General features: G+C 57.3%; 1 protein-coding gene across 1 annotated transcript in view; it reads right to left on the reverse strand.

Moving 5' to 3' along the window:
• The window catches only part of MTA1 (metastasis associated 1), a 47,992-nt gene extending 24,121 nt beyond the window's left edge, over nucleotides 1-23,871 (reverse strand). The window contains 1 exon segment of the mRNA XM_058294903.1: nucleotides 23,844-23,871. Within this exon segment, the coding sequence (XP_058150886.1) occupies nucleotides 23,844-23,871 (28 nt within the window).
• Nucleotides 23,872-26,684: the final 2,813 nt, after the last annotated feature.

Consider the following 26,684-nt stretch of genomic DNA (forward strand, 5'->3'; position numbering starts at 1 on the left):
TGGCCAACTGCCCGCCCACTCCCAGACCTGCCCTTGGTCCTGGGAGGTGGGACAGGAGGGAGGAGGAGGGTGCAGCCCACCTCGGGCTCACACCCAGTGACGGGCCACGGAAGTCACAAAGTCGGGACTGGCCGGCGCTGGGAAGGAGGACTGGGAGGGGGCAGAGATGGGACTGATGCCAGGCGGGGTGCAGGGCACCCCCAGGCCCCCGCGTCCTGATGCCAGTGGACCTGCGGGAACGCGCCCTCCAGGACCCTGCCTTGGGGGGCGGGGCACCGACCCGCGCAGTGACCAGCGCACCACGGAGGCCAGAGCAGGAGCGGGGCGGGGCAGGGCACGGGGTGCAGGGGGGAGAGCCCAGGGTTTCCCCACCAGGGCCCCCGTGGAGGCTCACCCAGAACCCCGCGAACCGCCCGGCAGCCCCGCCCCGGCTGGTCAGGCCTCCTGGCCGAGCCAAGAGCCCAGGGTCCCGCTGTGCAGCTCCGGGGCGGGCGAGGCCATGCTTTGGGCCAGTGGTGACCCCACACCACAGGAGGCCCCGTCCCCAAGGGAGACCGAGAGGGACGCAACCCGAGACGGAGGGGACCCTGGGAGAGGAGCATGGGGGGGGTGAGCCTGAAAGACCAGGACGAAGGCCCAGCAGGACGATGAGGCCGAGTGACCCTCCAGGCCCAGAGGCGCCTCTCAGCCCAAGGGTGCGAGGGGCAGTGGACTGACCTGGCGCCCTGGACGAGACCTGCACGGCTTGTCTGGGCACAGGGCACAGGTGGGGCTCGTAGCACCCTCTTGCCAGGGGCACGCACACCCACTGCACACACCCCAGGGCACACCCAGGGGAGCACGCCCGCTGCACACACCCTGGGACACACCCCGCAGTGCACACCCAGGGGCACACACCCAGGGCACACACCCAGGGGCACACCCAGGGGAGCATGCCTGCCGCACACACCCTGGGACACACACCCTGCAGTGCACACCCAGGGGCACACACCCAGGGGCACACCCAGGGACACATAACCATGGCATACACCCGCTGCACACACCCTGGGACACACACCCACGCCGCACACCCACGGGACACACCCCGGATACACACCCGGGGGGACACACCCCGTGGCACACACGGAGGCACACACCCCGCAGTGCACACCCAGGGGCACACTCAGGGACACATACCCATGGCACACACCCTCTGCACACACCCGGGGACACACACCCACGGCCGCACACCCACGGGACACACCCCGGGATACACACCCGGGGGGACACACCCCGCGGCACACACCCAGGCACACACCCCGCAGTGCACACCCAGGGGCACACCCAGGGACACATACCCATGGCACACACCCTCTGCACACACCCTGGGACACACACCCACGGCCGCACACCCACGGGACACACCCCGGGATACACACCCGGGGGGACACACCCCGCGGCACACACCCAGGCACACACCCCGCAGTGCACACCCAGGGGCACACACGGAGGCACACACCAGGGACACACCCAGGGGCACACACCTGCAGGCTGATCCTAAAATTCACCTGGAACCGCATAGGGACCGGATCATCAAAACTACCTTTAAGAAGATCACATTTATCCTATAAAACCATACGAGAGAGTAATCAAGGAAGTGTGGTACTGGAACAATGGAATAAACACTCAGATTTACGGCAACTGACCAGAACCAAGGCGCCTGACCACCTTGGTGGAGCAGAGCAGAGCAGCCCCTTCAGCCAACGGTGCTGGGACAGCTGGCGAGCCACACCGGAGGGGAGACCATGGACCCCTAAAGGGGAGCGGATGCAGCTCACGTGGTGGAGCACCTGCTTCCCATGTGCAAGGTCCCAGGTTCAATCCCCAGCACCTCTTAAAAAAGAAAAAGGACAAAGACCAAAATGTAAGAGCTAAAAAAAGGTATAAAAATACAAAATCCCTATGTTACAAGAAAACAGGACTAAATCTTCATGACCTTGGACTTCACAATAGATTCTTAAATATGACATCAAGAACACAAGTAAAATTTAAAATTTTTGTGCTATAAACAACAAGTAGAACGAAAACCCACAGAGTGGGAGAAAATATTTGCAAATCATATAACTAATAAGAGACATAACGGGAAGTGGATTTGGCTCAATGGACAGAGCGTCCACCTACCACATGGGAGGTCCAGGGTTCAAACCCCGGGCCTCCTGACCCGTGTGATGAGCTGGCCCACGTGCAGTGCTGATGCACGCAAGGAGTGCTGTGCCTCACAGGGGTGTCCCCCATGTAGGGGAGCCCCACGTGCAAGGAGTGAGCCCCGTAAGGAGAGCCGCCCAGAGTGAAAAAAGCGCAGCCTGCCCAGGAATGGTGCCGCACACAGGGAGAGCTGACTCAACAAGATGACGCAACAAAAAGAGACACAGATTTCCTGTGCCACAAGATACAAACGGACACAGAAGAACACATAGCGAATGGATACGGAGAACAGATAACGGGGGGGGGGGGGGGAGAAATAAATAAAAATCTTAAAAAAAAGAGACATACCTTGAATATATAAAGAATTCTTCGCACCGAGTCACAGAAAGACAGATAACCCAATTTTAAAATGGACAACAAATTTGAATATAAACTTCTCCTGAGAGGATAGACAAATGGCCAGTAAGCACAGAGAGAGATGATCAACATCATCTGCATTAGGGAAACGGAAATCAAAACCACAGAGAGGTGCCACGAAACACGTGCACCCACTAGGGTGACTCGAATCAAAAGATGAGCTAACAGCAAGTGCTGTTGAGTACGTGGAGGAACCGGACCCGTCGTGCAGCACCGGTGGGACTGGAAACGGTCCAGCGGCTCTGGAAAAGCCTGGCAGACCCTCAGGCCACGGAGGGCACAGGGAGCGCGTGCCCAAGAGAAGTGGAGCCCCCGGCCACACAGAAGCGCGGCCGCGGCCTCACCGCAGCCCTGCCCACACCAGCCAGAGGCAGAAACGCCCCCGACGGGCGGCGGCGGCGGCGCAAACACAAGGAGCACGACCAGGCCTAGGGAGCCACGTGGGAGGGTGCCCCCCACGGCGGGGCCCTGGAGACACCTCGGGGGCACGAGAGGGCAGGACAAGCCATGCTCTGCCAGGTAACTCACCTCCAAGTCAAGAGAGGGGAACTCGAGGAGAAAGCGCCCGTCAGAGGCGCCAGGGGAGAGCGGGGGGAATGGGCCGTGCACCAGGGGTGAGGGTCTCCTGCTGCGGTGGGGAGACCGTGCGGGTCCAAGAATGTTCTCCACGCCCTAAGAGGGACCCAGCGACATGTGAACCTACCTCAGACGAGCTGAGAGGGACCCCGCGACACGTGACCCCTACCTCAGACGAGCTGAGAGGGACCCCGCGACACGTGACCCCTACCTCAGACGAGCTAAGAGGGACCCGCGACACGTGAACCTACCTCAGACGAGCTAAGAGGGACCCCGCGACACGTGACCCCTACCTCAGACGAGCTGAGAGGGACCCCGCGACACGTGAACCTACCTCAGACGAGCTAAGAGGGACCCCGCGACACGTGACCCCTACCTCAGACGAGCTAAGAGGGACCCCGCGACACGTGAACCTACCTCAGACGAGCTGAGAGGGACCCCGCGACACGTGACCCCTACCTCAGACGAGCTGAGAGGGACCCCGCGACACGTGAACCTACCTCAGACGAGCTGAGAGGGACCCCGCGACACGTGACCCCTACCTCAGACGAGCTAAGAGGGACCCCGCGACACGTGACCCCTACCTCAGACGAGCTAAGAGGGACCCCGCGACACGTGAACCTACCTCAGACGAGCTGAGAGGGACCCCCGCGACACGTGAACCTACCTCAGACGAGCTGAGAGGGACCCCGCGACACGTGACCCCTACCTCAGACAGCTAAGAGGGACCCCGCGACACGTGACCCCTACCTCAGACGAGCTGAGAGGGACCCCGCGACACGTGACCCCTACCTCAGACGAGCTGAGAGGGACCCCGCGACACGTGAACCTACCTCAGACGAGCTAAGAGGGACCCCGCGACACGTGACCCCTACCTCAGACGAGCTAAGAGGGACCCCGCGACACGTGACCCCTACCTCAGACGAGCTGAGAGGGACCCCGCGACACGTGACCCCTACCTCAGACGAGCTGAGAGGGACCCCGCGACACGTGAACCTACCTCAGACGAGCTGAGAGGGACCCCGCGACACGTGACCCCTACCTCAGACGAGCTAAGAGGGACCCCGCGACACGTGACCCCTACCTCAGACGAGCTAAGAGGGACCCCGCGACACGTGAACCTACCTCAGACGAGCTGAGAGGGACCCCGCGACACGTGACCCCTACCTCAGACGAGCTGAGAGGGACCCCGCGACACGTGACCCCTACCTCAGACGAGCTGAGAGGGACCCCGCGACACGTGACCCCTACCTCAGACGAGCTAAGAGGGACCCCCGCGACACGTGACCCCTACCTCAGACGAGCTAAGAGGGACCCCGCGACACGTGACCCCTACCTCAGACGAGCTGAGAGGGACCCCGCGACACGTGACCCCTACCTCAGACGAGCTAAGAGGGACCCCGCGACACGTGAACCTACCTCAGACGAGCTGAGAGGGACCCCGCGACACGTGAACCTACCTCAGACGAGCTGAGAGGGACCCCGCGACACGTGACCCCTACCTCAGACGAGCTGAGAGGGACCCCGCGACACGTGACCCCTACCTCAGACGAGCTGAGAGGGACCCCGCGACACGTGACCCCTACCTCAGACGAGCTGAGAGGGACCCCGCGACACGTGAACCTACCTCAGACGAGCTAAGAGGGACCCCGCGACACGTGACCCCTACCTCAGACGAGCTAAGAGGGACCCGCGACACGTGACCCCTACCTCAGACGAGCTGAGAGGGACCCCGCGACACGTGACCCCTACCTCAGACGAGCTGAGAGGGACCCCGCGACACGTGAACCTACCTCAGACGAGCTAAGAGGGACCCCGCGACACGTGACCCCTACCTCAGACGAGCTGAGAGGGACCCCGCGACACGTGACCCCTACCTCAGACGAGCTGAGAGGGACCCCGCGACACGTGACCCCTACCTCAGACGAGCTGAGAGGGACCCCGCGACACGTGACCCCTACCTCAGACGAGCTGAGAGGGACCCCGCGACACGTGAACCTACCTCAGACGAGCTGAGAGGGACCCCGCGACACGTGACCCCTACCTCAGACGAGCTAAGAGGGACCCCGCGACACGTGACCCCTACCTCAGACGAGCTGAGAGGGACCCCGCGACACGTGACCCCTACCTCAGACGAGCTGAGAGGGACCCCGCGACACGTGAACCTACCTCAGACGAGCTAAGAGGGACCCCGCGACACGTGACCCCTACCTCAGACGAGCTGAGAGGGACCCCGCGACACGTGACCCCTACCTCAGACGAGCAGAGGGACCCCGCGACACGTGACCCCTAACTCAGACGAGCTAAGAGGGACCCCGCGACACGTGACCCCTACCTCAGACGAGCTGAGAGGGACCCCGCAACACGTGACCCCTACCTCAGACGAGCTAAGAGGGACCCCACGACACGTGAACCTACCTCAGACGAGCTGAGAGGGACCCCGCGACACGTGACCCCTACCTCAGACGAGCTGAGAGAGACCCCGCGACACGTGAACCTACCTCAGACGAGCTGAGAGGGACCCCGCGACACGTGACCCCTACCTCAGACGAGCTAAGAGGGACCCCGCGACACGTGACCCCTACCTCAGACGAGCTAAGAGGGACCCCGCGACACGTGAACCTACCTCAGACGAGCTGAGAGGGACCCCGCGACACGTGAACCTACCTCAGACGAGCTGAGAGGGACCCCGCGACACGTGACCCCTACCTCAGACGAGCTAAGAGGGACCCCACGACACGTGAACCTACCTCAGACGAGCTGAGAGGGACCCCGCGACACGTGACCCCTACCTCAGACGAGCTAAGAGGGACCCCGCAACACGTGAACCTACCTCAGACGAGCTAAGAGGGACCCCGCGACACGTGACCCCTACCTCAGACGAGCTAAGAGGGACCCCGCGACACGTGAAACCTACCTCAGACGAGCTGAGAGGGACCCCGCGACACGTGAACCTACCTCAGACGAGCTAAGAGGGACCCCGCGACACGTGACCCCTACCTCAGACGAGCTAAGAGGGACCCCGCGACACGTGACCCCTACCTCAGACGAGCTGAGAGGGACCCCGCGACACGTGACCCCTACCTCAGACGAGCTAAGAGGGACCCCGCGACACGTGACCCCTACCTCAGACGAGCTAAGAGGGACCCCGCGACACGTGACCCCTACCTCAGACGAGCTAAGAGGGACCCCGCGACACGTGAACCTACCTCAGACGAGCTGAGAGGGACCCCGCGACACGTGAACCTACCTCAGACGAGCTGAGAGGGACCCCGCGACACGTGACCCCTACCTCAGACGAGCTAAGAGGGACCCCACGACACGTGAACCTACCTCAGACGAGCTGAGAGGGACCCCGCGACACGTGACCCCTACCTCAGACGAGCTAAGAGGGACCCGCGACACGTGAACCTACCTCAGACGAGCTAAGAGGGACCCCGCGACACGTGACCCCTACCTCAGACGAGCTAAGAGGGACCCCGCGACACGTGAACCTACTCAGACGAGCTGAGAGGGACCCCGCGACACGTGAACCTACCTCAGACGAGCTAAGAGGGACCCCGCGACACGTGACCCCTACCTCAGACGAGCTAAGAGGGACCCCGCGACACGTGACCCCTACCTCAGACGAGCTGAGAGGGACCCCGCGACACGTGACCCCTACCTCAGACGAGCTAAGAGGGACCCCGCGACACGTGACCCCTACCTCAGACGAGCTAAGAGGGACCCCGCGACACGTGACCCCTACCTCAGACGAGCCGCTGGAGAAACCCAAAAGGCAGGGCGAAAGCAGCGTGCAGGCCTGGCGGCCACAGCACAACACAAAAGCCCGCAGGAAGTGGCCGTCGACTGGCGAGGGGGTAAGAGTTCTCAGGCCGACCGTGGCCTGTGGAAATGCACTCAAAACAGGTGAGCTTCATAACTGCAAATTATATCTCATCGCAGCTATTAAAAAAAGTCTCACTCTAACGCTTCATTCACTCTAAGAAACTAGACAAGCAGCAACACAAACCCAAAACAAATCTTTGCAACCACCAAAAAACTGAAAACAACCCAAGTGTCCCTTGAGTGGGAACAGCTCAACAAGCTACAGGTCACCCATGCAACGCAGGCCCCACGGCTACAGCAGTGCGGAGTCCCGGAGCACACGTGCGGACGGCACCCAAGATCCGCCCTGCCACGCAGACAGCAGAAGGCAGCTTGGCGGCTGCGGGGGCAGGAGGCGCCAGGCCGCGCCGCTCCCTATGACGACGGCGGCTCTGGCTGCATGCATCCAAAGCCACAGAGAACCACACACCTAGATGGAAGGAAGGAAGGGAAGTCAAGGTAAGAGCAAGTGAAAAACAACAAGAGTGAAACAAAAAGAGAAAAATCAAGGGAACCAGTAGCTAGTTTATTAAAATATCAATAAACCGATAAGTCTCTAACCAGACTGGTGAAGAAGAGAAGCCACGAACCACCACCGGGAGTGGAGCTGCAGCTCCGCTGACCTGAGAAGGGGAGAGTGGAGGGGCCCGTCCACTCCTGGCCCTGTCCTGGGTGGGGTCTCTGAAGATCGGTGCCCTTCGCGGTGGGCGTGGCTCAGGGACGGAGACCTCTCGCAGAGGCGATTGGGGGCAGTACACAGGCGTGCTCGAGGAGACACCGCCAGCCGAGCAGCTCTGAGACCGACGGCCAGCAGCGACTACCGCGCGCCCTGGTGCCACGGGAGGACATGGCCGACGTGCTGAAAGCAGAGAACCACCAAAAAGACGTCCGCATCCAGCAAGGTGGTGGAGGGGGAAGCCAGCGTCAGTGCTCCCCAGGGCTCTTGCCGCGGCAGGGGCTGTCCAACCACCCGCCTTGAACCCCGGGATCTGGGGGAGCACGGGCAGCACCCCAGGAAGAGCGGGAGGGGGCTGGTGAACGGTGGTGAGCACTGGGGAGTGTTCCCCGCCACGCAGTGCCTCCCACCAGCCTCCACCGCAAGGCTGGCCGCGGGGACCACAGCTCGGCTCCTGGGACCACCGCACAGGGTGAGAGGGGCTGTGCAGGCTCCTGGGACGTGAGGCCTGTCTGCTGACCAATGCCCTCCATCAGCCTCTTCAGGGGCTGGGGCCAGTGCTGAGCACGGCTGGTCCCACCCCCTCAGGCAGAGGAGTCCTAGAGGCAGTACCCTGTTTTCTCTCTTTTCTCTGTGACTCCCCATTTGGGAGCAAAAACAGGTTGGAAAAGTCATGGATGGACAGTGCCAGCCTTCAACAACAAAAAACACTTGGCAGTCCCGAGGAGCAGGAGAACCAGCTTCCAGAGGTAGTGCACCATAAGTCAGAATGTGCAGGTCTCAATCAAAAACTACCACACACACAAAGAAACAGGAAAAAAAGAACTTGCCAGAAAGCATCCCTGAGGAAGCTCACACATTAGCAATTAGTCAGAGTTTTTTTTAATAAAGATTTATTTTTCTCCCCTTCCCCCGACCCACCCCAGTTGTCTGTTCTCTGTGTCTATTTGCTGCGTCTTCCGTGTCTGCTTCTGTTGTCAGCGGCACAGGAATCTGTGTTTCTTTTTGTTGCATCATCTTGCTGTGTCAGCTCTCCGTGTGTGCAGCGCCATTCCTGGGCAGGCTGCACTTTCTTTTGCACTGGGCAACTCTCCTTACAGGGAGCACTCCTTGCGCGTGGGGCTCCCCTACGTGGGGGACACCCCTGCGTGGCAGGGCACTCCTTGCACGCGTTAGCACTGCGCATGGGCCAGCTCCACACGGGTCAAGGAGGCCCGGGGTTTGAACCGCAGACCTTCCATGTGGTAGACGGACGCCCCAACCACTGGGCCAAGTCCGCCACCCCTGTAGTCAAAGACTTTAAATCAATTGTCTTAAACATGTTCAGTGAGCTAAAGGGATCCATATGTAAGAGACTAAAGAAAAGTAGGAAAATATTGACTGAACAAAACAGAAATGGAAATCATAAAAAGGAACCAGACAAATTTCAGAGTTGCAAAGCACAGTATTTGAAACGAAGATGCATTAGAGTTTCAACAGCAAATCTGAACAGGAAAAATAAAGGACTGGCAAACTTGCAGACAACTGAAGCTACTGTGTGAAGAGCAGCAAAGATAAAATGACCGAGGACAAAGCAAAGGAACAGAGCCTGAGGGACGTGGGACACCGCGCACCGACTGGTGTACCACTGAGCCCAGGAGCGGAGAGAGAAAGGGGCAGAGACCGCAGCTGAAGAAACAATGACCCAAACTTCCCAACCTGACGAAAAGCAAGATGCACATCCAGGAAGCTCAACAAACTCCAAGCAGGACAGGCTCCACGTGACCAAACCAAGACACGTTAGCGCAGAACAGTCAACACCCAAATGCAAAACTCACGGGGAGATTTACCTACTTAGAAGAGAAGCTGGGGAGCTTAAAATACCCATGCACGGAGTGCAGAAGCCCGTACGCCACTCCACCACACCACGCACTGCTGCAGAACAGACGATGAAAGAACGTCACCAAAGCATTACCACTAGCTATGGTCCACAGCTACATTTGGTACACTTTTCCCAAACCACCCCCTATTATTAACACCATGTATTAGTGTCATACATCTGTGAAAGTTCACAAGAGAACTCTCCTACTTGTCCTGTAACCACAGTCCACCTTCCACCACATGGCTCACTGTTACAGCCCATGCCTTGGACACTCCAAAGCAGACACCTGCAGCTCTCAATTTCAGAGCTGTGCAGTCATCACCTCAGTAAACTTCTGAATGTCTTCCTTAGCCCAAAAGAAAAAACCCGTACCCCCATTACTGACCTGAGTGTTGATGTCATTCCTTCTTTGACACTGATGCAAGAGTACTACAGGACTGCTGTTAACTACAGTCCACAAGTTAGATTAATCTTATTTTTCTCGTGTATCACCATATACTGACCACCCTGTCATACTGACATACATTTATTCTAGTTCACAGAACATTTTTCTATTTGTACTATTGACCACAATCCTAGGAAGGACTTTGAAAGCAGCAAGAAAGGCAATTTGTCATATACCAGGATCCCCAATAAGATTAACAATGTGTTTCTCATCAGAAGCCATGGAGGCCAGAAGACGGTGGGATGGTATATTTAAAGTCCTCCAAGAAAAGAACTGTCGACCAAGAATTCTATATCCAGCAAAATCATCTTTCAAAAATGAAGGTGGAATTAAGACATTTACACATAAACAAAAGCTGAGAGAGTCTGTTACCAGAAGACCTGCCTTCAAGAAAGATCTTTAAGGTTGAAATTAAAGGAACTAGACAGTAACTCAAAGCTGTAAGAACAAATTAACAACTTAGGCATATGAGTTTGCCAAAGGGGGTGCAATGCAAAGTACCAGCAATCTGTTGGCTTTTATTGAGGGTATTTATTTGGGGTAAAAGCTTAAAGTCCAAGGGCCGTGGAAAGCCCAATACCAGTGAGGGGTGGCTTTCTCCCCAAAGTCCGCGGCCACGTGCTGGAGCAAGATGGCGGGCCTGCTCCCCTCAGCCCTTCCCTGAGGCTCGGGGCCCAGCTCTTCCCAGGCACAGCGCAGGCTGCGCAGGGCTCGGTGCTCAGTGCTTCCAGGCCCTCTGTCAGCCTCAGCTGCTCTGGTCTCTTCCGGACATCAGCTGTGAACGACCAGGTGAACGCCTCACCTCCCCACCGCCCTGTCCCGCCCCCCCCCGGGACCAAGGACAGGGCTCGCTCTCCCTGCCTCCTCTGGAGCGAGGGGCGCCGACGCAGCCAAACCTAAAACCCTCACCTTGGCAGGTAATGAACCAAAGACAACTCAGCTGAACCCAGTGCAGTCCAAGGGGGTCCCACGCAGAGCAGCAGATTCCTTTGTGAACATAATCCTCCTCTTTGGGGGATTCATAAAATAATCTCAAAGTGTCACAATTAAGTAACATAAAATTCTGTATTACAGAACCTTTGATTTGTAGCAGCTTTTTCTCCCTATTTGACTTATATGGCAGTTTAATATTATTTATGAATTTCAAAAAAAGAATATAGATTATGTTTATAAACTGGTCTGTTCCTCTGGACGTGACACCTTTGACTTTAATAAAGTCAAAGGTTTCAGGTTAACTTGATTATGTTAAGATGAGGACTTTTGGGAAGCAGACTTGGCCCTGTGGTTAGGGTGTCCGTCTACTCCATGGGAGGTCCACGGTTCAAGCCCCAGTTCTCCTTGACCCGTGTGGAGCTGGCCCATGTGCAGTGCTGATGTGGGCAAGGAGCGCCCTGCCACACAGGGGTGTCCCCGCATAGGGGAGCCCCACGCGCAAGGAGTGCGCCCTGTAAGGAGAGCCGCCCAGCGTGAAAGAAAGTGCAGCCTGCCCAGGAATGGCGTTGCACACACAGAGAGCTGACACAAAATGACGCAACAAAAAGAGACACAGATTCCTGGTGGCACTGATAAGGATAGACGCGGTCACAGAAGTAACACAGCGAATGGACACAGAGCAGACAACAGGGGGAGGGGGGAGGGAAGAGAAATAAAAAAAAAACCAAATCTTTAAAAAAAAAAGATTAGGACTTTGGTTAGACCATGTCCTTAGGGCACGCAGGGTTGAGTCCCCACCCTCTTGGTGGGGTACATAAGCAGACTCACTCAAGGAGAACACAGGAAAAAAGAGAGGAAAAGAGAGCCCCGTAGCCTTGGCAGAGGCCCCGGAAGGCGACCAGCCATTCACCTGCTAGTTTGCAGCTGAAAAGACCGGAGCCCTGCGCAGCTGAGCAGGCCTGGGAAGAGGCGAGCCCTCCAGCCTACAGCTGAGATTGCAGAAGCGGGGCCCACCCGGCCTTAAGAGGAAAGAGGAAGGCTGGACGCTCGCAGACATGCCGCCACCTTGCTCCAACACGTGGCAACAGACATTTGGACAGGAAGTACCTCTTACGGTACTTCGAGTGGACTCCTTAGGGTCTAACTGTAAGCCTTTACCCCAAATAAATATCCTTTATAAAAGCCAGCAGATTTCTGGTACTTTGTATCAGCAGCCCTTTTGCTGACTAATACACTATAGTTAGGTGGTTCCATAAGTGAATACCCTTGTTCTTAGGAAATATACATTACGATACAGTATACATACTTTACATTAACAACTTACACTTACTATATAGTTACTAATATAGTTATAATAATACTATGTAATCAGTTTTAACAAAGACACCACACTAATGCAAAATGTCCAGGGGAAAGGCAGGGGTCTGGGCCAGTGGGGCATAAATAGCAACTCTGTAATTTTTGCATGATTTTCCTATAAACCTATAACTGCTCTAATAACATTAAAAAAGGGAAATTTCATGTAGTATATATTTCACCACAGTAAAAAATACTTCCATACTACTAAATACTTGAGTATTAAAATTTTAAGAAGTATCTTTTACAATAGCACCAAACAAGATTAAATACCTTACTGTAAACCTATCAAATTATATCAAAGACCTGTATGCTGAAAACCACAAACACTGTTGAGGAGCATCAAGGACCTAAATATATGGTCATATATTGGTCATATATTAGTCATAGGTTTGAACACAGGGCTGCCTATTTTTTCTTTCAAGGGCCACAGAGTAAATATTTTAGGTTTTGTGGGCCAAGAGGCTAAATTAAGGCTACTATGTAAGTGCTAATATGCCGAGAGGAAAGTCTTTCCATGAAGTTTTTACTGATGAGATTAAAAATAAAATAATTGGTTACAATTTTTCAAAACATCGATGTACTAATGAGAAGAGTTGAGTTCTTTTTCAGGTAACAACATTTTGCTGCATCAATCACTTTCCAGCGCTCACCGGCCAGGCTGGTCCCTGGCAGGGCTGCAGGCGCCCACCCTCCAACGTCTGTCCAGAGACCCTGCCAAGCACTGGTGCAGCCGCCACGCGCACGTCTGAGCACACCCCTCGCTTGACGTGTTTACAGAACAAGAGTCTTCCGACATCTTCCTTTTAGCGTGAGGGCAGGGAAGGGTTAACTCTGCAGGTTGGCTTGGCCACATCCTGAACAGTCCACAGGGAGGTCAGCCTTGACCTGCACCCAGCAGGTCACCTCTGACCCCTGGACCATCCCGCCGACCTCTGCTCGCCTGGGCCGCTGCCAGGCTGTGCTCACAAGGCTTCCGGGGGGGACGGGGCTGGAGGAGGAGCTGAAGGCCAGCCAGGACCCCCGCACAGCGCCCCGAGGCAGGCCCGTCCCCACAGAGCCCTGGACTCGCCTGGGCTCCACACCAGTAGTTCTTGGTCTGTATTTTCTCTCTGTAATAAACTATAGCCTGGGATGGTTAGTAAGCTCCGAGCTCTCTAAGTCCTTCCAGCAACTCATCGAGCCTGACGGTGGTCTCAGCCCCGCGGACGTTGTCGTCATCACAGTGCAGATCAATCACTTCCAACAGACGGTTTGGTGGACACTCAAGTGCAATTAAATAGACTTTAAAATACAGAAATATCCTTTGTACTTGCATCAGATGCCAAAAAAAAAAACACCACTGGAACTGTAGTTTGAACTCAGAAAACGTGCCCGCTGCAAATTAGCATGGGAATGGAGATCCCGCTTCCCGTCTGAACTCTGGACAGTGAGGCTGTGACACAGCTTGACAGCCTGGGATTCAAGCAGCATCGAGGCCTGCAAAACGAATTTGCCACATTCTATGTTTTGCCAATAAGCAATTCTGTATTGTAATTTTAGGATTAGTCCATTAAGGAACCTTATCAAATATGCAGCAAAGGTAAGTTCCAAAGTCATCCAGCGTTTCACAATGGCAGCTGAGTGTGGCTCCTACTCCGGAAAATCTCAATTTCGCTCCAGAGTTCAAGACACCATAAACTATCACTGCTAAGAAGCAATCAAACTGCTCCTCGTGGGGCAGGTCAAGGTCTTCAGCCCCAGAATTTCTGACAAAAACCCAGAGTCTGGGCCCTTGTGAAGGCCAGAGTGCAAAGTTCACTGCTGACCGCAGGCTCAGCCACGCAGGCAGCTGGGGCACCTTCCAGAGTCAGCTCCACGCACGTGGCCACCACCCCACGTAGCATCTTAGCAGATCCGTCTCAGGCTGCACAACGTCTGTATTTTCCCAACTTCTTTGAAAATATTCTTGCCTATGAGTGTTCCGCAGCCTATTCACAGAGGCTCATTCTTTAGACTTCAAACTCAGTACTGACGGCCTAAACAAACAACTGAGTGGTACTGGGGATATCTGTCGACTCAGAGAGCCAAGAAAGAAACACTCAAAATCATCTGCTTTGTTGTTTAATTGATTACTGACGCCAATAGTGTCAACTATTCAAGCAACTATTCGCTCTCAAAGGCTAATCGTCTTAAACAAGTTCATTTTCTGTGGGCATATTTCTTTGGTTGCTGCAACCAATCACGATTTAATTACCACACAATGGTAAACGGTTTCCTTTGCTTGGCTAATAAATGAGTCACTCAGAAACTTATTTTGCAGCCTTATTCTCATTTTTTATTTTTGAGAGGAAATTTTGCTGTGCTGAAATATTCCATCTTAGATTTTTCTAGCTCTTCTTACTGTTATCTTCTTATAACAGTAAGAAATAATGCTTGGTCTGGCATGTCAGCACATAACGTACGCCTTCAGCACTGCTAAGTGTCAACAGCTAACAATGCTTTGTCACCTTACACACCATGTCTTAGAAGTAAAACACCCAAAGTCTACTTTTCTCTGCAATTCCTGTTTTTACCCGATGGGTATACACTGGTAATAAAAACATAAATACAGGGAAACGGACTTGGCCCACTGGTTAGGGCGTCTGTCTACCACATGGGAGGTCCGCGGTTCAAACCCCGGGCCTCCTTGACCTGTGTGGAGCTGGCCCATGCACAGTGCTGATGCGTGCAAGGAGTGCCCTGCCACGCAGGGGTGTCCCCCACGTAGGGGAGCCCCACGCGTAAGGAGTGCACCCGTAAGGAGAGCCGCCCAGCGCGAAAGAAAGTGCAGCCTGCCCAGGAATGGTGCCGCCCACACTTCCCGTGCCGCTGAGGACAACAGAAGCGGACAAAGAAACAAGACGCAGCAAATAGACACAGAGAACAGACAACCGGGGGAGGGGGGGAATTAAAAAATAAATAAATCTTCAAAAAAAAAACCAAACATAAATACAACGTCAAGGTGTGGCAGCACAGGCAACAGGCATGAGCTGTGTTGGGGCCCTGAGGGGCAGTCCACGCCACCTGTCTCCAGCCGCAGCTGCAAAGCAGCAGCACGCTAGAGAAGAGTCAGCACAGCCCAGAGCCAATAAAACTAGATTTATGGACAACGGAATTTGAATTTCATATAACCTGCACATGTTGTAAAGTACTGTTCTTCTTTTGATATTTTTCTCAACCATTTCAAAATGGAAAAGCCATTCTTAGCTCATGAGTCACACGCAACAGGCATGGGGCCATAGTTTGCCAGTCTCTGGATTAGAAGACAATACTGCTAAGAGGTCCATTCTCCCCTTTTTTGTAGAAATTGGCAAGCCAATTCTAAACTTATCTGGGAAAGTCAAGAAACTAGAATAGCCAAAACCATTCTGAAAAAGGACAACATTGGAGATTTACCAGCCCTGATTTCAAGACTTATCATAAAGCCATGGTAATCAAGACAGCTTGCACTGGCCAAAGTACAAACACGAAGACCAAGCATGTAATGGCAAACTGAGCTGACAAAGGTGCCAAGGCGAGTGAGTGGAGGCGCACACTGTCTTTAAGAAACAGTACTGGGACGGCTGGACATGCACTTGCAAACTAAAGAGAATCTTAACCTTTAGCTCTCACTTTGTACAAAACTAACTTGAATCATAAACTTAAAAGGAAATCCAGTATGCCATGGTCCATGATTGGTGGTAATAGTCTGATGATACTATCTCATCATCTGTAACAAATGTTCCACCAGCTGTGGAGTTGTATGGGAAATCTACACATCTGTATGATTGTTTTCCAAGTTTGCAATATCTGTAACAAAAATACATTAAAAAAAAATATTACGGGTTAGGGGAAAAATACACCAAATAAAAGATAAGGAATATAGTTGGTTGTAATATTTTGACAATGCTCTTGCATAGTTTGTAACAAATGTTTCACACCAATGCAAAGAGTTGGTGGAGGGGTAATGTATGAGACCCGTGTGGTGTTATGTTTATTTTGTAAGTTCACAATCTTTACTATACACTTACTGTTTATGTGTGTTCATGTATGAACGATATAGTTCAATAAAAAAAATTATAAATAGGTTAAAAAAAAGGAAATTCAAAACTGTAATTCTAAAATAAAACAGGAGAAAATCTTGTCACCTTGGCTTAGGCAAATTTCCTAAATATACAAAATGCAAATTATAGAAGAAAAACAGATAAATTGGATTTCACAGAAATGAAAACTTAAACTCTTCAAAAAATACCATTATGAAAATGAAAAGACAAGTCACAGGCAGAGGGAAAAATTTGCAAAATACTTATTTGATAAAAGACTGGTAACCAAAATATAAAAAGACGTCTTAAGCAAATTCAATTTTAAAAACAGGCAAGAGATTTGAGCAGATGTTTCACCAAAGATACAAGGATGACAAAAAAAACACAAGAAGGACGCTCAGCATCACTCTGTCATTAGAGAGAGGCAAATTAAAACCCAAACGAGGGGAGTGATGTGCCTCAAGCAGCCGGGAGCCCGCCTCCACACAGGAGGTCCCAGGTTTGGTTACCACTGCCTCCTAAAGAAGACAAACAAGCAACGAGCAGATGAGTAAAAAATAACAAGCAGACAACAAGAAAAAACAATGAGCAGAAAACAAGCAAAAACAAGCAAGGAGCAGATGTGGCTCAAGCAGTTGGGCGCCTGCCTCCCACACGGGAGGTCCTGGGTTTGGTTCCAGTGCCTCCTAAAGGGAAAAAGAAAGACAACGAGCAAAAACAATGAGCAGACAAAGGAGCCAAACGAGATGGCCCACACCAGTGGGATGTCTACGAAACAAAAAATTGACACTATCGTGCTAATGAGAACGCAGAATAACGAGAACTCATACATTTCTGGCGGGAATACAAAACGGTGCAGCCATACTGGACGGCAATTTTCTCATCAAGTTAAATACATCCTTACCAACCAAACTAGCAATCCCAATACTTGGTATTTTCACCCAAGAGAAATGAAAACACATGTCCATAAAAAAAACTGAGCACACACGTCCACAGCAGCTTTATTCACTGACCCCCAAACTGGAACAACCTGAACGCCCGTCCACTAGTGGCCAAGCGTGGTGCAGTCTCGCGGCGGGCCCGGAGGACGCCGAGGCGGGCGGCACGCTCAGCGGCTACGGGCTGTGTCCCGTTCACAGGGCATCCTGGAAAAGGCTGCAGGAGCGGAAAACGGGTGGGTGGCTGCCGCGAGCTGGGTGCGCCAACACGGGCTAACTGCAAAGCAGCACAAAGGCCCGCGGGAGGATGGGGTAACCTCTCCAGAGTGGGGCTATGTGACTGTCCATCCAACGGTGGATTTCAGTAAGTGTGGCTCAGCTCGACACACGGAAGGAGGGCCCAGAGAGCGGCGAGGGACCCTGCCTGCAGGGGACACGGGTGCCTTCGCAGCCACCCCTGCACAGCCCATCCCCCTCGGCCCCGTTTGCCAGGACCCACACCCTGAGCACCTCCTACCCACTCCGGTGGGTGCCAGCAGCAGGCTGGGAACAGGGTGGTCCACGGGCCCTGCGTCCATGCCCGGCCAGGCCTGCCACGGAAGGCGTGGGGGCAAAGACAGATGGGGCAGCACGTGGGCACAGAACCCAGAGAAGCCCCTGTGCCCCTGGCCAGAATCACCCCCAGGACACAGCCTTCCCTGCAAACCCAGCACTGCCACAGACAAGAGGGCCCTGGCGGAGTCCAAATCCCAGCTAAACACGGGCCTTTTCTCACGTGAGCAATGCCCACAGGGTGCACAGGTGCCTGTTTCTTCCTGCTAAATCTGGGTGTCCTCTGCAAGCTGTGGGCACTGGCCCCTCCTGTCCTCACCCTCAGGCCCACTGCCCACTGCCCACCTCCCACCCACGCCCACCGCCCCATGGGGCCCTGCCTGCTCCTTGCCCAAGGCAGGGCCACCGCTCGGGGGCACGGGTGGGCCTCGCCCTGACAGCAGGTGGGACGGAGCAGGGTGAAGTGAAAAGGCTGCCCACAGGCAGGAGCGGTTCCGGAGGCTGGACATTTGCTTCTTGGGACTGTGGATGCCAACATCCCTGGGCGACTGTCTTCTTTTTAATACAAGACCCTAACAGCCACGTTTTCCTCTAAAAAGAACGGGGAAGGCCCAAAGCAGACCCAGCTCTCAGGCCCATGGCTGCCCGCCGCCCTCCGGGAGGACTCGAGAGCCCCAAGCAGCTCTTACGCAGAGAGGGTTCAGAAGCCCAGGGCCAGTGTGGACACCCACTCAGAAGCCACACAGCGACGGTCACTTCTAGGAGCGTCCATCAGTCAGACCACACCGTCCCAACAGGCGCCACAGCAAGAGGCTCGAGCGGAGGACAGGTGGCTGGCAGGGCGGCCCCGCGCAGCCCAGAGCCCTAAGAACGCGAGCGCGGCCCCTGGGGCAGGCCGTGGGCACACGCTCCCCTTCGCGGCCTTGGATCTGCAAAGGGGTCTCAGGCGGAGACCGAGAGCAAAGGCAACAGGAGGCAGGTAAACGGAGGTCCCCAGACCACCACAGTCTGACCCACAGCCTGTGAGGATCAAGAACCAGCCAAGGGACCTGCAGACATTTCTCCAAAGGTGAACCAAGGGCCACCCAGCCCGCGAGAAGACGCTGGGAAATGCCGGCACGACCGCGCCCACCAGGCGGCCGGAACCAGAAGGCGGACACAGCCAGTGCTGGCGAGGACAGCGACCAGAGCCTCGCCCGCCAGTAAAACCCTTCAGTCGTTCCTCAAAAGGTTAAATGTAACAGAAAAGAAAAAAACAGGAGGTCAAATAACAAAGCCCTGGTTCTTAGAAGATGTCAACAAAAGAAGCTAATCATCAGCCACAGAATCAAGAAAGAGAGGAGAACGCACAGGCATACGCAAGCCGTGGTAAGGTGACCACTGGCACAGAGGAACTAAAATCCTAAGAGGCTTCTCTCCACCCCTTTATGCAAGTGACCTTAAAAAAACAGCTAGATGACACAGATAACTTCTTTGGAAAGTATGACTTTCCCAGACTGACCCCTGTAGAGGCCACCAGGGCTGGAACGCCCACTGCCGACGACCAAAGCCTGAGACAAGCGGAGGGTGCTGAGCACAGCAGCAGCACGCTGCATGTGCCCTACTTCCAGATAGCGCAGAAAACAAACTGCACGAGTATTTCTTTAAAAAAAAAAAAAAGGGAGGGGGAGCGGATGTGGCTCAAGCAATTGGGCTCCTGCCTACCATAAGGGAGGTCCCAGGTTCGGTTCCTGGGGCCTCCTGGTGAAGGTGAGCTGGCCCGAGCGGAGAGCTGACGCGACAAGAGGATGCAACAAAAAAGAGACACAGAAGAGAGACACTGAGAGACACAACAAACCGGGGAGCTGAGGCGGCGCAGGCAATTGAGGGCCTCTCTCCCACAGTGGAAGGTCCCAGGGTCAGTTTCCGGTGCCTCCTAAAGAGACGACTGAGAAGAGAAGACAAGCAGACACAGAAGAACAGACAGAGAGCAGACGAGCCCAGGCGATGGGGGGTGGGATTAAAAAAAAGGGCTGGGAGCAAACGCAGCTCCATGGCTGAGCGCCTGCTTCGCGTGTTCAAGGTCCTGGGTTCAATGCCTGGTACCTTCCCCAAAAAATAAAAGGGAAAAGAAAAGGAAAGGGTTAAGCACCTACGGCCCAGCAGCCCCCTCCAGGGGTACACCACGTGCCAGGGGTACACCACAAGGATGGCAAACGGGCTTGGGCCGCTCCAGCTTCCACAGCGGCTTTATGCTCAATTGCCAAAGGTGGAAACAACCCAAGAGCCGACTGACAGATGGACGAGGTGAGCTCCAGCCACCCCGGGCAGCACCTGCAACGCGGCCGAGACGTGCCGCCTCCAGAGCCGTGAGTGAGCGCCGCTGGCTGAGCCAGCCCTCGGGAGCAGCCAAAACAGGCAGATCCGGAGACAGTGGACGGGTGGTCTCCAGAGGCTGGGCAGGGGCTGGGAAGGACTGAGTGGGCACGGGGCTTCCTTTTGGGGGATGAGAGAGGCCGTGGTGGCTAAGCATCGCAAGGCGCTCGATGCCGCTGAACTGTCCACTTTAAGAGGGATCAATTGTGTATTTTACCACAATAAAAAACCAGCACGGGTGGAGAAAGCGCCAGCTTTGGGCTGATGTGCTCAGCACCCGGCCAGCGATGCCGTGCAGCCACCCGCTCAGGCAGAGGTGCGAGATCCAGCGCCCACCGAAGCCGGGGCGGCCGCACTGGAGGTCTGCGGCTCTTCACAAGTTAGGAATTTCCAGCCGTGTAAATATCTTATCTAGTCCAAAGCATTTTAAGTGAAGGGAAAAAAAAATATGTGTGTATATATATATATATATATATATATGATAGAAACACCTCTAAGAAAACGCTCACGATATAAGTAAATAAAGCAGAACGCAAAACTGACATGACGTACAACCTCAAGTATGTAAAACAGTGCACCAGGAGAGGGCAGGCACTGGGCAGGCTCTCAGCATCAAAGCTCCTGGGCAGTTATGGCGTTTTTTGGCATCTTTTAAAGTACAAAAGGAAAAAAAAAAAAAGAACCGATTTTATTTAAAAAACGGAAGGGTAACTTCCAGCAACGAAGGAAAGAGAAAACACTTGGGGAGAAACGGGTGCTGCCTGGGACCAGCGGTGCTGCAGGGCTGCCCTCGCTTTCCCTTTCTGAAACGTTACCTAACGTCCCGCGGTAAACGCAGCCACGACACTCAGCGCAGCAGCCCAGAAGCCAGGGCCCCAGGGGCCGGCCACCAGCCAGCTGCCCACAGAAGGGCCCATCCCTGGCCGGGCGGCTACCCAGGCCGCCCCCACCCAGCCGCCAACCCTGGCCCATCCAGACCCTTGCAGTACTCGGGGAGTGGGCTGCCGGGGGGCCCAGGGCGCCAGGGCAGCGCATGCTTCAGACCCGAAGGGCACGGGCCCTGTGTGCTGACCCCAGGGCCGGACCGCGCTCCCCGGGAGGTCGCTGCCTCTGAATGTTTCCTTTCCTGAGGGGAGACAAGGAGTGAGCCCCTCCCGGAGCGGGTCCCCTGCTGGCCGCTCCTTAGGCCAGGTGGCGGCCAAACCCCCCGGAGCAGCCAGGAGACCCCAGCAAGCCCCAGGGGAGGGGCCCGGCCCCCAGCATGACCAGGGGAGGGGTGCGTCCCCCCAGCAAGACCGGGGGGGAGGGGTTCAGCCCCCAGCAAAACTGGGGGAGGGGCGCATCCCCCCAACGAGGCCGGGGGAGAGGTGCATCCTCCCAGCAAGACCGGTGGAGGGGTGCGTCCCCCCAAGAAGGCCAGGGGAGGGGCACGTCCCCCCAGCAAGACTGGGGGAGGGGTGCGTCCCCCCAACAAGGCTGGGGAAGGGGTGCATCCCCCAGCACCTCCCAGCACAGCTGAGGCAGGGGCACAAGCCAAGCGTCCACACACGTCTCTACGACAGAGCCAGGCCGGACAGAGCCTCCTCCCTAGAGGGAAAGCGGAGCCCCAGGCCACGCAGACCTCTGGCACCCACGGCACTGTCCAGTCACCCTGGGAGCCTGCAGCCCGGAGAATGAACAGGGGCTGGGGGACGAGAAGAGGGGAGTGGGCAGGAGCCCCAGAGGCAGCACTGCCCAGGAGAGGGTGAAGGCTGGTGGTGCTTCCCTGGACGTCGGGGGGACACCCACCACGGACCCAGGATGAGGGCACAGTGGTGGCCATCCCTGTCTGTGCCGTGGGGAAACTGAGGCCCAGGAGCTGGCAGGCCTGCATACTGCGGGGTACACGAGCCAGTGGCCGCTCCCACTCCTGAAGCCACATCCTGCCCCTCCTAGACCCTGCCTGATACCCCAGGCCAAGTGAAGCCCACTGGACACCTCTTGTCCGCCAGGCACCTCCCAGGGGCCTTCTGCGCCATGGGCGCGCCAGCACCCGGTAGCCAGGGAGGGCCGGCAGGGCGTGGGGGCGGCTGGTGGCCCAGGCAGGGAGTGCCAGCCTGCGCCTCCCGCATCCTCGGTGCCTCCCCTGGAAGCCAAGTGTGCCAGAAACTGCAGGCCCGAACTCGGGGGCTGGTGGGAGCCAGAGGACCTGGGGTCCACTTGGCCCTGGGGAGAGGTCGCTGTCGGGAGGAGCCGACGGGGGGCTGCACGTGCTGAAGGCGCCAGCCCAGGGCGGAGGCCGTGGGGGCACAGGTGGGGGTGTCGCCCGCAGGGCCCAGTCGCAGGGTCTGCCTCGTGTATCTAGAGTCGAGGAGCAACGGGCAGGCGAAGGCATCCCCTGGCAGGTGTCTGAGGCAAGTCCTCCAGAGTGACCCCTGGTCAGCCCCTCCTCACGGGACACTGTACCCCGGCCCCTGCCCCACCTGTGCTGGGGGGCACTCAGGGACCTGGCAAGGAGCAAAGGTGCCAGATGCGAGGGCTCAATGCAACCCAGCGCCTCCTGCACGGCATCGTCCCACCCAGGACAGTCCACAGCGGGCCAGCAGCACCCAGCGGGTGCGCCCCATTCCAGAGGCCTCGCAGGATGGAGACACTGCACCCCAAGGCCCTGCCCCGGGCCCACACACGCCTCTCCCTGCGATGCCCATCGTGACCCGCACGAGGCCACGGTGCTGGACACCGAAGGAAGGGGCAGTGTGTGGAGACAGACCCCAGCTCCCCGAGGCGCGCAGCTGCGGGCTGGGACAGGGTGGGCCGCTGCCTCTGCGGAAGCAGCCACCGAGGGTCCTCGGCCCCCAGGAAGCAGGCACCTCTGGGCCCCTCCCCGAGCTAGGGCAGGGCCCAAGGCCACAAGAGCCTGGACACCCCTGCCAGGCCACGGAGGGGCCCTCCGCAGTCCAGGCCAAGGGCCCCGACGGGCTGGGGTTTGCAGGGTGGTGGCAAGTTTTGGGGGACTGGAGACGTGATTCCCGTCTCGATGACACCGGCCGCCGAGGACCCCGAGTGGGGGCCATCCTGAGGACGTCCACGCTGTGGGAGGACCCCCGGAGGAAGAAGGGGGGCCGCCCCTCAAGGCCCAGGTGGGGACCGCAGGGCCCCAGCAGCCCCGAAATTCCTGCTCCAGGAGCGGCCTCTCCAGGCCACGTGCTCCCTGCTCTGGGCAGCAGCTCCCCCACCCGCGCAGGCCCAGCCCCCTCCCCAGAGCTCCCCCTCCCCCGCCTCCGCGGCGGCTCTGCCAACGGCCACCCACACCGGGCCCCAACAGGTGGGCAGAGCCCCCGCCTCGCGAGTGCCCTGCTCCGCGGCCGCCACCCCCCGGGGGCCGTGTCGGGGTGGGGTGAACGCCGCCGGGGCAGGGATGGGTGGCGGGGCCCAGGCGTCTCAGAAGAGCCCGCGAGCGGGGCGGGCAGGGGGTGGGGGTCCCTGCGGGGCGGGGGCGCGGGCGCGGGGGCGCGTGCGGCCGGGCCGCGGAGGAGCAGCCGGGCAGCGACGGCGCCGCGGCGGGCCCCGGGGCGGGGGCGCGGCGGGGCGCGGGCGCGGCGAGGCCGGGCGCGCGGCCTGCCCGGCGCTGGCGGAGAAAGGCCGGCGGCGCGGGCCTTACCTCCGACCCTGTACATGTTGGCGGCCATGTCCGGGCCGGCGGCGGCGGGGCCGGGAGGCTCGGGCGCGGCGCGGCCGGAAAATGGAGGCTCGGTGCGGGGGCGCGCGGGGCCGCGGCGGGCGGTTTAAAGGGGCCGCGCTGCTCCGCCGCCGCCGCCGCCGCCGAGGCCGCCGAGGCCGCGCAGGGACGGGAGGGCCGCGGCGCGGGCGGGAGAGGAAGAGGAGGAGCGGCGGCGGGGAGGGGCCTCGGGCGCCGCCGCCCACCGCGCGGGCCGTTACCCGACCCCGCGCCCGCCGCCGCGCCCCGCTCGCGCCCCGCGCCGCCCGGGTGGGCCTCCCGCGGCCCCGCGCGCCCCCGATGGGGCCTTTCCGCGCCCGCCCCCGCGCCGCGCGCCCGTCCTCCCCACGCCCCCGCGCGCCCGCACCCCCCGGGGGGTCCCCCTCCCGCGCGCCCGCACCCTCACGCGCTCACGGTAAGTCCTGCCCGGCGTCCCGCGCTGCCCGGGCCTGCGCCCCCACCCCCGCCGCTGCGCCCCTGCCCCTCACCCCTGGCCGCCCAGCCCCCGCCGGGACGCGGGCACGTCCCGGAGCCTGTTTCCTGCCTCAGCGCCCCTCCGGGGCCTTGCGCCGAGGGCCGGGGGGAGACGCGTGGGCCGCCACGCTGGCCCCGCTCTTGGGTCGGGCCGCCCTGCGCTGCGGCCGGGTGGGCAGGCTGGAGGCAGCCCTGAGAGGCCGGCTGCGGGGGCCGCGTGGGGGGGCTCGCGGTGGGGAGGGGGCAGGCAAGGCTGGAAAAGGGCCTCGTTTTCCCTCCCGCTGCGTGCGCGCTGTTCGGTTTAACGGGAGTGGAGCCGCGTTCAAAGGCGAGTGGCCCAGCTAACGCCACGCGTGAGGGGGCGAGGAGGCGGCCGAATGGACCGAGGTGGATGGTGCTTTGGAATCAGGTGGGGGGCAGGAGAAAGAGGCGTCTGGAACGTCTAGGTTGCTGGCTGGAGCCAAAGGGGGGGGTTGGTCTCTGGGGAGGGGCATTCCTTCCAGGCAGGTTTGGGAGGGGGTGGGACCAGTAAGGGGAGGAGGCCAGAGCCCCCCCGGGGGGCAGGCCAGGCGCAACAGAATGCAAAGGGAAATGCCCAGTTGGCTAGAGCTTCCAGAAGCTCCGCTGGAAAGGGCCTCGTGGGAGCAACGGGGACCCAGGGACGCCTTCTTCAGATGCAAGGGGGACAGTGATGCTTGATCACCGTGGAAGAGATGCACAAAGAGGCTGTGCGGAAGGGTGAGGATGGACAGACGAGTGGTCCTCAACTGTCCTGAGTCGTGGCCTCAGCCTCCTCGACTGGAAAGCGAAGCTGTGGTAGAGCATTCCTTCCACCAGTTCCCAACAACTTGGCCAAAACACCAGTCAGAACCAGCACGGCAAAGTGGGCGTCAGGCGTGGCAGACCACGAGAACCAGCGCCAGAGAAAGGGCTGAGGGGAGATCCGGGGGCCGCCTCCTTCCAGTCGGGGGTGTGGACAGTCCACGGGAGCCACGGGAACTTGGAGCAACCTGAATTCCCAGCCTGTGCCCATAAGGTGGAAGGCTGGCACCCTCACAGAGCGGAGGCCGCCGACGCGCGCTCGGGCCGAGCAGAGCCACGGCCTCTTCCACACAGCTCCCCCCGCTCCAGACAGACGAAGTGGGTGGGCTGTGGTCTCAGGCCCGAGCTGCTGTGACAAATACCACACAACAGGCCGGCTTCAACAACCATTTTTTGTCTTGTGGGCCTGAAGGCTGGAAGTTCAAAACCAGGTCCTGGTCAGGCCTCTTCGCAGAGCCTGCGTTGTGCCGTTGGTGGCTTGCATCTCTTGCTCTGTTGTGTGCGCCTGCGTTGTGCCGTTGGTGGCTTGCATCTCTTGCTCTGTTGCGTGCGCCTGCGTTGTGCCGTTGGTGGCTTGCATCTCTTGCTCTGTTGCGTGCGCCTGCGTTGTGCCGTTGTTGGCTTGCATCTCTTGCTCTGTTACGTGTGGTGTCCTCTCTCTGTTTCGTTTCTCAACTTCTGCTTCTCCCGCTGAGTTGGAATTTCCTCTCTTTATAAGGTCACCCCTCAAACGGATTAAGACCTACCCTGATTGAATTTTGCCACACCCCAGGTGTACATTTCTTCAAAAGGTCCTATTTACAATTGGGTTCACACCCATTCAAGCACAGTTTAAGATAAGAAAATGCCTTCTGTTCATGACTCAGTCTACCACAGATACAATACCCTGCCCTTAAACTAGGTCAAAGGCAAGTCGAAAGATCTGAGATAAGTTGCAAAAAGAGTTAAGGAAAATTCATCCATTTAGTAGAAGAGAAAATAGACACTCAAATCATCTCCAGCAGGATTCAGCGCTTGAAGACAAAGCCCTGCGGGAAACAACCCAAGAATCCTTTCTGCATCCAAGTTCTCGTGCGAGCATAAAGACCACAGGAAAATAAAGTTCTTTAAAAGGGGCCTTGGCATTAAATCCCGCATGTCAAGAAATAAGTCAAAACAAAGTGTGTGGCCAAAGTGTTGGAGATGGGTGGAACCCATGGCATCTGAAACTACAAAAAGGGTGGGATGGAGGCATTCAAAATTTTGAGTGTGGGGAAGAGCACAATTGCTCAAGCGACTGGGCTCCTGTCTACTATATGGGAGGTCCAGGGTTCACTTCCCGGGGCCACCTGGTGAAGGTGAGCTGGCCTGCATGGTGAGCTGTCCCAAGCAGAGAGCTGGCCCATGCAGAGTGTGGCCGGTGCAGTGAGCTGGCCTGAGTGGAATACCGGTCTACACAGGAGTGCTGGCCCAAGCAGAAAGCTGGCACACCAAGATGACGCAGCAAAA

This window comes from Dasypus novemcinctus, chromosome 3 (assembly GCF_030445035.2).
Source record: "Dasypus novemcinctus isolate mDasNov1 chromosome 3, mDasNov1.1.hap2, whole genome shotgun sequence".
In the NCBI taxonomy this organism is placed as follows: Eukaryota; Metazoa; Chordata; class Mammalia; order Cingulata; family Dasypodidae; genus Dasypus; species Dasypus novemcinctus.